Below are 13,546 nucleotides of genomic sequence, written 5' to 3' on the forward strand. Positions count from 1 at the left end.
AAATTCATACAGCAAGATCTGTGGCTAAATGAAGAATAAGCCCCAAATCTCTTGAATTCCAGCATCTGTATATTATTCATAAGATAAACTGCTTCCTAGGAATGTTAGTTTTATTAAACATCAATTTCCCTCTCTCTCCAGATCCTCAGTGTACCATATCTCTGTTGTCCCCCCATACCCCTGCATTTTAAACAGCAGGCTAATCTCAAGTGTTTACCTTTTGTTCTGGTGGACTATAATTCAGGTGTTAATTGTTTCAGGCTAGAAGGATTGTGGATTTTGCAGGAACTGATTAATTCTAAACAAAGCATGTGTTGATTTGCGACTACTATCTCTTTGTCCCTGATCTGTACTATTCTAAAGGCTATACCATAAGTTAGGCTTCTACTCAGAACCTGAGAAGTGTCTTGATGTGCAGAATTCTTTTAATCTGCATGTCTATTTGGCTGCATTTTTTGGCCTTGCCATAGAAAATAACCTAAAAACGAAAGGATCTGGATAGAAAGCTCACCCTTAGGCTACCTTAAGTATGTGTGTGATATAGGTTCCCCCTCCCATCCCCCTTGAAACGCATGCTAGAAAACATTAGCTTTTGATGTTTTTAATAGACTCTCTGAATCAAAATACTTCCCCTGAGAAATTTTTTACAGTAATAGAGACTGGTGGCTTTCCAATTAAATGCATATTTAGACAGTGAAAATGCAAATATGTCATTTCCATATTATAATGAGCAATTGCTCACAGAGGCTACTGGACAATAAATATGTACAACCCTGTCCAGAAACATACAGTCTATGCTGTTAGGACAGATTTTAACTGCAACACATGGAATACCAACAAATATATATTTAAGTTCTTGCGATTGTGACAGTGACTTAGCAAGCCATTTATATATCTTTGCTGTACCTGACTGTGTTCTTGGTTGGGTGTAGCACTCAGTCCTGTAGCAGCCATGTACGTGCTTCCAATAGTCTTGATCTTTTCAACTCCACTGAATTTTGGCTTAGACAACAGCTGTGAAGGAACAGCAGTTATTCATGTATTTGAACTGGCAATGTTTGGTAGCTAAACATCTTAACATCAGTCTTAAGTCCAAATTCTCACCCATGTCTTCTATCTCTTGTTGAAAGAAATAATTTGAGCACATTCTGTCCAGGGTAATTCAATAGAAGTTGTCTTGTATTTATATAATATGACCTTCAAAAGGAGAACGGTCCATTTCATACACAGTGTTTAGTGTACTAAATACTTGCTGCAAAACGTTTGTGAAATGGCACTTATTGAAAGAGTCATGCACCCATTAGTTTTTCTTTTGTCCCCCTGTAAAATGTTAGCACACAGAAAGGGGTCCTTTCTGTCCAAGTATAATATTCTTGGAACCAAGAAAATTAATTTGGTAATCATGGGCCCAATCCTGCCCTGTGACACATGCAGCATTCTGGAAGTCACTGGGATTTTCATGCATCAGATGAGTCCTATTTATGTCATTCTAGCCAACAGGGAAGCCTTACAATGCAATCTGAAAGTGAATGCTCTGATTAGTGTCTACATGAGCTGGTAAAAACCGTGTCTGGGGATTCCATGTTTATTGTCTCATGCATTTCAGATTTGCTTGGTTTCACAATAAAAATTCCTTCTATACCTGCAGGCCGTGCAAATTTAGCCTGTGCTCTGTGAATCATGCTGTGTTCCTTCTGGCTCACAAATCTTTATCAGTAATAAAGTTTCTGTAAGACAAATACTCCTCTCAATCAGACCTGAGCAACTGCACTGCCTACAAATTCTGCCATTAATTACACACACAGCATCTGCCTGCAGTTTAGGGAACAGGTTGCTTTAAAAACCTATGCATTCTTATTAGGTAAGTGTTTATATACCAGGCAGAAATATGTAGACTCATACAGACCTGATGCAGCTGCAAGGTTTTAAGTGAAACAGGATGAGGTAACTAATTCTAGACATTTGTTACTTGAACACTGAGGCAGGTGTCTGAGAAGCAGTGTGTGTGTCCTGTAGATAGCTAAAGAGCCAAATTCCTTCCTGTCTCAGGAAGAGCTCATTGCACTGGGTCATAGGCATATACCAGATTAACATCTGGTCCATTACACATACAAATCCCTTGGTTCTCCCCCATTAGTCCCCTTCAGAGTCTCTATAGGAACCAGCTACTTAAAAACCTCTGGCCCAATTTCCCTTTACCCTCCCGCTCAAATGTGTTCACTTTCTGTTTCCTCCTTAAGGGCTCTCATTACCCATCTGTTGCTGCTATCAGTACATACATCATCAAAGTCAGCGATGATCTCATTCAACAGTCTGAGGCATTCCAAACCTTCCTTATTCACATCAGATTCTGTGTAAAATTCCTTGAAATCCGGAATAGAGGCAAACATGACACAGACACAGTCATATGACTGATGATATAGATCCTGCCCATAAGAAAATAACAGAATGAAAGAGCTGTCAAACAAAGCCCTAAATAAGACATTCACCAATAGCATATAATATAAGGTATTGAAAACGGATGATGAGTTAGAGGGGAGTGATCCTAGCAGTAGCCTAGGAGTGCACATGCTGGAACCTGAAGCTAATGTCTTTTAATACCCTGAAGTATATCATCCAATCCCCTGAAGTATATATACAAAGACAGATATTTATCCTCCATCAACAGTACTCCTTTAATACAAGTCAATGTCCACAGGAGTCTTGTATTCTTTTTTCCCTTCTTCCTTTCAGTCTCTGACAGCTCCCTTCTGATTCAGTTGATGTTAAGCTTCTGTGTTTCTTCATCTCTGTATAATAATTCACCCCCTCTTTTTCCTCAGAATTCTGCATAATATAAATCTCACTATCTTCTTCTCATTTCTGCTTTTAAATTTTAAATGTATTCCAAATTTGTTCTTAAGTGTTATCTACTTTACTTTTTTTCAATATTCAAAAAAGTTTCTCAATTTTTCTTGTGTGGAGGCAGGGGAGGATTCTTTTTTCAGCAAATTCCAAGAATGTCCACCAAATTTCTAAGCAAGCACCTTTTTGTCTTTTGTCCCTGTAGAATACTGACTTGATGGCTAAGTACAGACAGTCAACAAGTCCAAGGCTGAATCAATTCAATCTTCTCAGGTTAGTCTGAACTGCATAGACTGAACCAATAAGCAACTGAACAGACATTCACTTTTAATTCCAGAATGCAGTGGCTGAGGTCAGAAGCCGGGGGGCACTAAACCATGCCCCCCTGCTCAGCTGGAGCAGACAGCTTGGGCCAAGGCTAGCCCATGCACCCTGCCATTGGGGAGGAGGGTTTTCAGGGAAGGTACAAACCCTTCAAGGATGCTGGGGGACTATGAGTTAACTTGAATCTGGAGGGAATATAGGACAGAAGTTCAATAAACTGATTTAACATAAATCAGCTAAGTCTGATAGTACATCCATCCAGGTTTATCTTAAAATGGTTTCAGCCATTTTTGAAAGCAGTTTATGTGCACTAAACTTCTGTTGTGTTACAGATTTGAACCAGTTTCCAATTACTTATACTGGTTTATGCATACTTTCTGTCCATACTCAACAGTACAACTTTTCCATTATTCAAATTTCCCACACTTTTTCAAACCAGTCAGTGACCTCAGAGGTGTTACTTATCTTTCAGGCTTTTGCAACTGTAATTCTTGCAGCCTCTAGAAGATGAGTGACCATTTCCTGATGACTCTTAGGCCCCTGGCAGACATTACACTTAAGACAGGATTAACCAGTTCATTGCATATTAAAGTGTAACCCAACCAAACATCCAGGCAATTAATGGCATGACAAAAAGTGAAATAGCCTCAAAATTATTACATGTTAAAAATCGACATGTGGCAAGGTGGCTCAAATGGGCCCCAGTACCATCCCTGCCAGTTGATGATCACCTGATCCTTGGTAGCACCAGGACTATACTAGGCAGCTCTGGCACGGTCGCAGTCCAGCCAATGATCAACTGATCACTGGCTGGCTCCAGGGGCACAAAAGGGCCCAGTGGGCCCCGAGAGCCAGCCAACAATCAGCTGATTGTTAGCCAACTTTGCCAGTGCAAAGGGAGCCTGGGATCATGATCCCAGGCTCCCCTTGTACTGATAAGTAGGGCATGATTGGGGTCTGATCCCTGATCCCAAAATCATGCCCCCTGCCATGTATGTGTGGCATGGCAGGAGGCATAACTGTTGGGATTGCAAATCAGATTCCATCACACCTTTAAATGAATGTCTGCCAGTGGCCTTAAGTTGTAGAGTTCTTGGGAAGGTTCCCGAGAATCCTATATTTCTTTCTATTTTTCTATCTGTTTATATTTCAGTAAAGGGAATCCTTTATTTCTTCTTTTTTGTGTTTGCTATAATGTAATCTACAGTGGGTACCTGAACAGTAGGTTTGTTAAAGTATTCAAAAAATGTCAAAGTTACTTGATTTTTTTCTTTAACACAAACCCTGAAAAATAAAGAAAATATATTTTAATGTTCATGAACCAGAGCCTATTTCTGGAAGTTTTCTGTGCACTGAACTACCTGGGATTTCAGTGGGAGTAACCTTAGTGCCAATCACACAATTTGCAAAATGCTATCTATTTTCTTATTAATTATTTATGGTGTTGTAGTGCCCAGAGAGTTTGAGCCCAGATCGGGGATACACTGTGCAACTATACCCACAGATAGGAAGAGATGGTCCTAAAGAGTTTATGGTCTAACAAGACAAGGTACAGGATGGCAGAAAGTGAGTGCATTCCATTCTTACAAATCAGGAAAGTAGGCCAAGAAAGATTAGGGATCTGAAGCAAAGCCTACTGAAACCAACAGGAGTCTTTCCAGTGACTGCAGTAAAGAAATGATAAACTCAAGAATTTTCAAACAGAATATGCAGTATTTATCACTTCACCCAATTATAATGGTGCTATAAAGCCAAATCATGTCCATATTTTTTACTTGAGTAACTCTGCTGATTTCAGCAGGGGAGTAAGCCGAGCAGATTGTGGCTCATAATTACTGGAGGAACGCTACATGATTGTGAAGCATATCACATCAGAGTCTGATATTTCTTAAATTAACTTAAGTTGTGCTTTTGACTTTGAAGAAAGTAGAAAGAGTTTCTTAGTTTTTGTGCTGTTTAAACCATTTCCCCCACTTTTTTAGGTCAAATTGATGTATACTATGCATGTTATACACAGTACATACAATCTACATATCTGTTGGTTATTCATATGTGATAAACTGCTAGGCTAGGTGACAAATCCTTGACTGCCACATCAGTATTCTGCTGGCTAAACCTCTTTCCTCTCAACAGAGGCACCCCATTTTCTGGTGGGAGTGGTGGAGAGGAGAGGGATAAGAGAATAAGAGCAGGCACAGAAGAACATCCCATTTGATTTTGAATAGTACTACATTTTTCCTCCATGCAATATGGAATTAATTACTACGGCCTTCATGGTGTTGTTTCAGAACCTTAATATGCATCTTATTCAGCTTTTAATAGAAAAAAAAAACTTTAAAAGCTGTTTGTTTGTGTCACTGCCCACTTCTGTGAAGCACCACTGGGAAGGCTGTAACACTGGAAATACTGTAGAGTAATTCTTTGTGCTTCTCCCCTGTGGCCCTGAGGCTGGGTCATCAGTCTGGCCTAACTGCATCTGAACTCTTATTTTCACTCATCTATGCAAAATCCATGTTGTTTCAAAGTAACCTGAGAAGGCAAAATGAAACCTTAGTTAAGATAAACCCTTTCTATAATCACCCTTCAGGTATTTGAAGGTTGTTATCGAATCCCCCATTGATCCTTTCTTCTCTAGACTAAATAACCCTAGTTCTATTAGCCTTTACTCATAAATCATGTTTCCCAGGCCCTTAATCTATTTTTGTTGCTGTGCACTGAATTCTTTCCGAACTGTCCACATCCTTTTTGAAGCGTGGAGCCCAAATCACACACAAATGCTTTGGTTCTTCCCCCCTCAACAATGACATAAGGGCATCCTGCAGAATTGCTTTTTGCTGTAGTTTGACTACTCTTACATATTTTTACCTTCTCCTTATTAATCCCAATCACATTTGCCTGGAGCAGTATTAACAAGAAAGCATACACTGAAGAAATAGATGCATCAAGTAGACACGACCTGAAAGTTTTTAACATACCCTTAATACTACTAATTAAAATAAACCTGCGGAAATGGCTGATGTTTACAACATGGCACACATAAAGCAATATTGGGCTAATAAGTGTTTCTGAAGAGTAATTAGGTGAACTGGATCTTGCCTTTGAGAAACTGGCCTGAAGCTGGTTGGAGGGCAAAATAACTAGCAAGAAGACATCTTAAAAATACCCAAACAAACAAACAAACAAACAAACCAAGCACAAAAACAAACAACCAAAAAACTCCAACCCCAAACCAGGGAGTGCCATTAATGTGTGCCAAAGCAATTTTTACTGCACTGGGCATGATTACTTGCAGGGCTCAGTGATCATAGTTGCTGATCACCATCAAGCTTATCTAAAGGTAAATTCAGCCACAAGAAGCTCAAGGGTTGAAAATTACCAATCTGGTTGCTTATACTTAGGTGAGCAGATGGTGTAACTCTGTTGGGCAGCTGCAGTGCAATAGCACATAAATGACAAAGCTGCCTCCTGATAGCTTGCTGTGTTTAACGCCTCAGCTGAGAACTGGGGATGTGCCAATCTGGCTGTGAGCCAAAACCATCACAGGTATCCTGGGCCGATTTGCATTTTACATTGATTACTGACTAAATGTTAATGAACAGCAGAAAAGTTTTGATGTTCAATGCTTGACAGTTACTGTCTCTTATGTCTGGGATGGTTTAGCACAGATTGAACCTCTGTCAGAATCTGCTGAGGTGCCTTCTACTCTCTGGGGTTTGGTTTGATTCTATACTATACTACTGCAAACTGAAATAAGGGTTAAAAAAGTCCACAGCTAACTATCCACTTGGCTTCCCTTTGAAACAGTTAAGTCTGTTAAACACAGACATTTCAAATGATCTTTGCATAGTCCAGATACCTGAAGAATGTCATACTCTCTCCACTTTAAAAGCACATTATTTTATTTCCTTTTTCCTTCCTTTATTACACTTTAAGGAACATTTAAAGGCTGGTCTAAAGCCTACTGACGTCAACAGGGATCTATCTATTGATTTCTAAGGAGTTTAAGCACAGAAGAAATGGCTGCTGAGATTCTGTTCAGAATGAACACAATCAGTACATAGGTTTTAACCTGCCTTTTGATAGCTACAGCCTCCTGAGAGCAGCAGCACAACCAGAATACAGATACAGATACACTGCTGTTAAAAGAAGGGGATATGAATGTACTCACTTTCACTATGAATTTGGGTCTATCCAACCATGTCCTTTCTCTTTTCCCCCCTTTTTGATTCTTCCCAAGTGCATATGTCACTACTTAAAAGCCAAAATGCTTTGTTATATAAACAGTTTCCCCACTTGGATTGCAAGGTACCACATTCATGGATGCAAAACAAACCTTTACATTATTTTATAGGAAGATACAAGAAAAGGGGGAAAAAAACCCCATGAGGGCAAAAGTATATTTCACCTTGTGGACAACTGGGGCATGTCCAGATGAGCACAAATGTGCGGTGTGTAGCACCGCATACACCACACATGCAGGCATTCCCTGCATTGCTATTTTGTTGCAGGGGGTGGGAGCTTCAAACCTGGAAGATCTCAGGGTCAAAAAACCCCCACTCCTTAGAAAAGCAGAGCAGCACACATGGTGGCAGTGCACTGCCGAAAACGGAGACTGGCCAGCTGGAGCCAGGCTCCCTGTTGCAGGAGTGCCACGGCTGCAGCTCCCAAAGGCTTCCAGGACCCCAGGTAAGGCTGCTGGGGCCAGCACAGTTGCCGGCCTCAGCCTCCTCCACCCCACCCAGGGCAATGTGCCACGCACCAGAGCTCATGTGGCACCAGCATTCCCCAGGGACACATAGCAGCAGCACAAGTTGTGCTGCTGCTGTTTGCCACTAGGGAAACACATGTTCCTGCTCATGGGGCCATGCCCCTGAAATGCAACTTGCAACTAGCTCTGAGCTGACTTGACTAAAGCATAGGAATGAGTGTTACCCGTTCTGGGTGCATATTGCCCTAATTACAGGAAAAGAGGATAGCTGCACGGATAGGTGATCCTATCCTTATAATGGGTGTACTTACACACCCACAGAGGACAATATAGACACTAGTCAGGTAACTCAGTTAGTCTAAGGCTGCAGTTTGGTCATTAACTACATGAACCAGAACTCCGTCCCAAAACTAGTCTCATTAGTATGAACCAAATTCTTGAAACACTGTATAACCAGATGACTAATTCACATGGATTTACCGAAATAACTCATAAATTACAGGGCCTGACCTCATTCTTCAGGTTCCTTGCCAAGAAATGTTCGGCTACGTGAGCAGGAAGCACATTCTCCAGAAGCACCCGATTCAGGTTCTCCATGGTTTCAATCTCCTCCCGCTCTTTTTTGAATTTGTTCTTCCACAGGAAGTCTAACCTACAGTAATATTCATTCTGTTACAAGAGGACACAGAAGTAAAGAAACAATAGGCATCTTGTCCTGCTGGAGTACAGGTTTTAAGAGACAAAATAAGCACAGCACTCCCTCCCAAAGAGGCTCCCTGTTGCCAGACTACCCTTGCCAACCTGACCACTAAACTATAACCACAGACTTTACTGAGGTTAGTCCTAGGCACCCATTTTATGGCCTATATTTCAACACTCAGTTCACCAGGGCCAAATGTGGGACCCAAACCAAAATAAACAAGGAGTGGATAATGACTTATATGATGGGAAATTATCTTTGCTTGCAGTGAAAATTTCAGTAGCCTTTATTTCACAATTCAAAAATTTACAGTGGAAAGAATTTAGAATGAGATAAATTAACACCTTGTCGTTTGTGATAGAGGCCACGTGGGGTGTGAGAATTCATATATAACAGTGTACAGTTAAAAGAACAGTGGCAACATCCAACTCCTTCAGAAATATATATGATCACTTTTTTCTTCTCCTTCCCCTTCATGTTTATAAACGTTTCTAGAATGGCAGAAGAGAACAAACATCTAAAATCATATAGGCTTTGCTAGTCAAAATCTTCAGATGTCTTTGTCTGCCCACTGGAAATAGCAGTAGTGGAGCAGATGTTTCCCAAATCCAAATTCTCTTCAGTAGCTGAAGTGGCAGGATGGTAGGGTTATTTTGGGGAAGTTTTTTTGTATTTTTGTATATACATCTCCCCCCTTTTCAAGCTTAGTTTGCTTATACCCATTTTCATGCTATATTTAGTTCTCTCTCCTAATTTTCAGTGGCTTGTGAATCTACATTAGCCACATATGCTGCCAAGAGCTTTCATTTTAGTTACTGTCTTAGTGCCTCCTCTATAATGTCATGACCTGAGTGAGACCTGAAAATATACCTCCCCTATTGGCAAGCAGCATGGTACACACAGACAGTAGAAATGCCCAGGACATTAGGATCTTTGTGAAAAAGTTATTTCAACATTAATCAAATTTTCCAATTTCAGCTCATTGACTTCACATATTTTGAAGCTTGAGCTGACTCACTTTGGAGACCCTGTGCACATCTTTTCCAATTGATTACCATTTCAGGATAAATCCAAGGTATTCATTCTATACTACATTCAAAGAATCCATTGGACTGAATTTAATTTAATTTGAACTTGCTGAACAAGAACAATTCTAGTATAGTCCTTGGGGTTTCTTCTGGTATAACACAGACATTAGATTTGAAATGGGCCCCTTGCTGCCCTAAGAAACAATACTGGTAATTTATGTTTCCAAGGGAAAAAATCATGTATAGCTCTGGTTCGAAGACTCCTGGAGCAGTGTAAACTGATGCAGTTATTTTTTTTAAGTTAGAATCAGAGAGATGAGAATGGTAGAAACATGTGTGCAAACACTGTAACTGTCATTTCATGTGGTTTAAAAAAAAATGCAGAAAATGCCCATGGAGTGAAAAAGGTACTTGCCAAGGTAAACTAGGAGAAAAAAAGCCAAGTCTCAGTTTAACTGCTGCTGATCAATGCATTGTCGCTGGCTTTAGATACTGATGACAGGTTGGCTGGTGAGGACACAGTACTTTAGACATATTTTAATTACAAAAATAGCAAATTGGAGGAATTAAATCCTATCTGAAATAAATTATCTCTATGTTAATTTATATACCTTAGAAGGAAGGAGAAATATAGTATCTGTTCAGCCAGGAGATGCACATTATTCAGGAAAGTATGGTAAAATGGGTCTTAGCACTTTAGGTTGGATGATGATGCCCAAGTTATAGTTGGAACTGGCAGAATGGTGATGAAATGTAAGAAAGGAATCTGCAGCCTCCAGAGTAATTACAAGGACTACTACAAGGTGTTTGCAGATGGCAAACAAAGGAAATGAGGGGTAAGCAGGGAGTCAAGTGTATGAGCAGATGTAAGCTTTAAAGGAACAGAGAAGGTGAAAACAATTTACTTTCAATAGGATTCTAATGCTGACCTTTGCAGTCATCCTTACCATCAAATGGCAATTACCCCAATTACAAAGATTCAGCTTCTGAAGAGTCCTGTATCAGAACTAACCTCATTATGTCACAGTTTTTGAATACCTATTTTACCTTCCAATTAATAGAAGTACCTGTACTTTTTCAGCTTTTTAAAACCATATAATGTGGGTGTTACTATACTGAGAAAAACAAAGATGTTTTTTGATCCAAGTTCCTAGGATGATAAAATAAAAGACTACCCATTAGAACAATGAAGAATAATCCTATTAAAAATGAAATGCCAAAACATTCACAGCAAGTGAGTTCAAAGAGAAAAGGAAAGACCAATGTAATGTTGAAGTTACAGATTCTAAATTCTCTTTAACATTTCAATCCTATTATGTTGAAAAGCTCTGTATTGCAAAGAATGTTAAAATCAGGTGCTATGTAAACTAAGGTCTTCATAAAGATACCTAACTTGTTTGAAAGCTCATATTAAAAAGATTATTTATTTACTGTTTTATTACTTATCAGATTATGCCATAGTAATTCTGCGAAGAGAACAAAGATGCACAATCAAAACTACCTCTGTATTTAACAGTCCTAGATATCTGGAAACATGTATTAATTCATTATTTATATAGTCATATTTATTATCTGTTTTTAGAAACAAAGACACCCTGTCATTGTTTTTAAGACATCCTGTCATAACAAAAAAACCCAACAAAATATACTTTACCAGAAGAAGCAGCGTGTTACTTCAACCTGTCTCTGCAGCGTCTGTAAAGAATGGGCACTTCAGCGGGGCTTTTTGGCACTTTAGCTAAAGCTGATTTAATCAGCTACTAGATAAAAGCCCCAGAAAAGCCCCACTAAAGCGCCTGATCTTTACAGAGGCTGCAGAGCTGGGTTGAAGTAATGTGCTACCTCTTCTAGGCATGTGTGGGGCTTGGCACAGGAATGTGCCGAGTTTAAAGTAAAGCACTGTTTTGGGGGCATTTTTAACATCCGTAAGCAGCCTATGACCTACTTGTAATTGCTTGTTGTTTTAATGTATGTTTTTACCCGCCTTTTGTGCAATCTAAGCAATGTTAAACCAAATGCAAGAATGAAGGTAAAAATATTTTAAATCTGGTCATTTTCATAAACCAATGTGTAAACCAAGATTTTTTTCTTTTTCTTTTTATATATTAATAGTAGGTATCTCCTGGACATATTCACATAGAATAAGTCAATGCTTCCAGAACTCACAAAGGGGTTCTTATAGGTATTGTATCCTCTTAGTATAGAAGGTGTCTGGCTTTTGTGTCAAAAAGAACTGTTTCAGACTGTAGTCAAAGAATGTAATCCTTGGTCATGTAAAAGGGGAATAAGAAAAGAGTACCTTTTATTTTTGAAGAACACAGTCTTAAGGAGGGAGCTAACCATATGCAATACGTTTAATGCTCAGAAGAAGTGGGAAAGGACTGACTCAGGGCTGGAATCTGCTAACTCATGCGTAACCAGCTTTGTTATGCTGAATCACTGACAAGTGACTGAACTGAAGTTTTAGGTGCGTCAATTGGTCCAGCCAAAAAATAAGGCTAGTAAGGAAGTGGGGTGTCTATATGTGCATTAGAGCTGGGAGCAGTACACTGCTCTCAGGGAATCTGGGAATCCCCGCCCAGCCAGGGGCTCACTGCTAGCTGCCCCACCAGTGGATCAGGGCATGGGGCTAGGACCTGCCCCACTCCTATAGCTCTTTCCAAGCCCCACACCTTCATTTCCCGATTGGGGCATGGGGCTGGGACCTGCCTTTGACTGGGACGGTTCCCAGCCCCCACTCTGCAATTGCTGAGAAGCCTGTTCCCTGCTCAGCTCCATGATCATGCTGGACTGTGGAGCTGGAGCTGGGAGCTCCCTGCTGGAGGGGCCTGAGGAGCCTGTTCCCTACCCAGCTCCACAATCATGGTTGTGGGGGCAGCACTGGGAGATCCTTATCTCTGGGCTCCCAGGGCTGGGGCTGAGAGAAAAGGATCTCCTAGTACTGGTCCTGCAGTCACAGAGCTGGTGCTGGGAGTTAAGGATCTTCAAGCACTCGCCCCACAGCCACGGAGGTGGTGCTGGAAAATAAGGATATCCTAGCCCCTGCTCCCTGATCGTGATCTCAGAGCAGGGGACTTGGAGCTCCCTGCTGCCAGGGCAGGGGGGCATAGTTCCCACCTAGGCTCCAGTGGTGGAGCCCACCTTGGCAGCAGGCAGCTCCCAGGGGTATGGAGCTATCTCCCATCCCCTGCTGGCCAGCTTACTGGGAACAGATTTCTTCTCAGGCAGGTGTCTACATGAATGCTACTGTGCAGTAACTAATCACAAGTAAATTTGTTACTTGCATTTGCAGGCAGCACATTTACTTGCAATTAGCAAAGTTTACTGTGCAGTAAGTGTATGCACAAGTAGATGTTTACTTTTCATTCCATCCAGGAAGAGCACACACCAACTGCTGAAGCTTCCTTAGCCTGACGAAGGGTTTTTGAACCCGAAAGCTTGCTTAATAACTATTCTCCAACTGTTTGGGTTGGTCTAATAAAAGATATCAAATTCACCCAAGGAACCTTGTTTGCACAAGTAGATGTGCACGCTTACCACACAGTAAACTATGCTACTGCACAGTAACCCATCTCGTGTAGATGCACCCACTTTGTACATTGTAGAGCTTTCTCATGATTTCATATATCTATCTCAAAGCACTCTACAAATGTGGGTAAGTATGAAACAGCATACTTTTACAGGTGGTTGAACTGAATAAAGCATCTGGAAACGATTTTTATAGTCCAGAGGACAAGTGTATCATTTCATCTTTAAGGATTCTTATCAGAACTCACCCTTCCTATACCAGTTCTGCTAAATCATGAAGACTTTCTAATCCTCAGTTTCATCATCTATAATATGGTGAAAATTATGCTAACCCTGCTTGTACGCTAGCATTGGCTCTCACTGAAGGAAAACTGTAGGGCGATGCTCGTGCCTCATCATATTAAACAACTTTCT

At 40.5% G+C, this 13,546-nt stretch overlaps 1 protein-coding gene across 1 annotated transcript in view; it reads right to left on the reverse strand.

Annotated features, from left to right (window-relative positions):
• ADCY2 (adenylate cyclase 2) overlaps positions 1-13,546 on the reverse strand; it is a 202,162-nt gene that overhangs the window by 16,866 nt on the left and 171,750 nt on the right. The window contains 3 exon segments of the mRNA XM_006015699.2: positions 907-1,014; positions 2,280-2,426; positions 8,387-8,545. Coding sequence (XP_006015761.1) covers positions 907-1,014; positions 2,280-2,426; positions 8,387-8,545 — 414 coding nt within the window.

Source organism: Alligator sinensis, unplaced genomic scaffold (genome assembly GCF_000455745.1).
Source record: "Alligator sinensis unplaced genomic scaffold, ASM45574v1 scaffold126_1, whole genome shotgun sequence".
NCBI classification, from domain to species: Eukaryota; Metazoa; Chordata; order Crocodylia; family Alligatoridae; genus Alligator; species Alligator sinensis.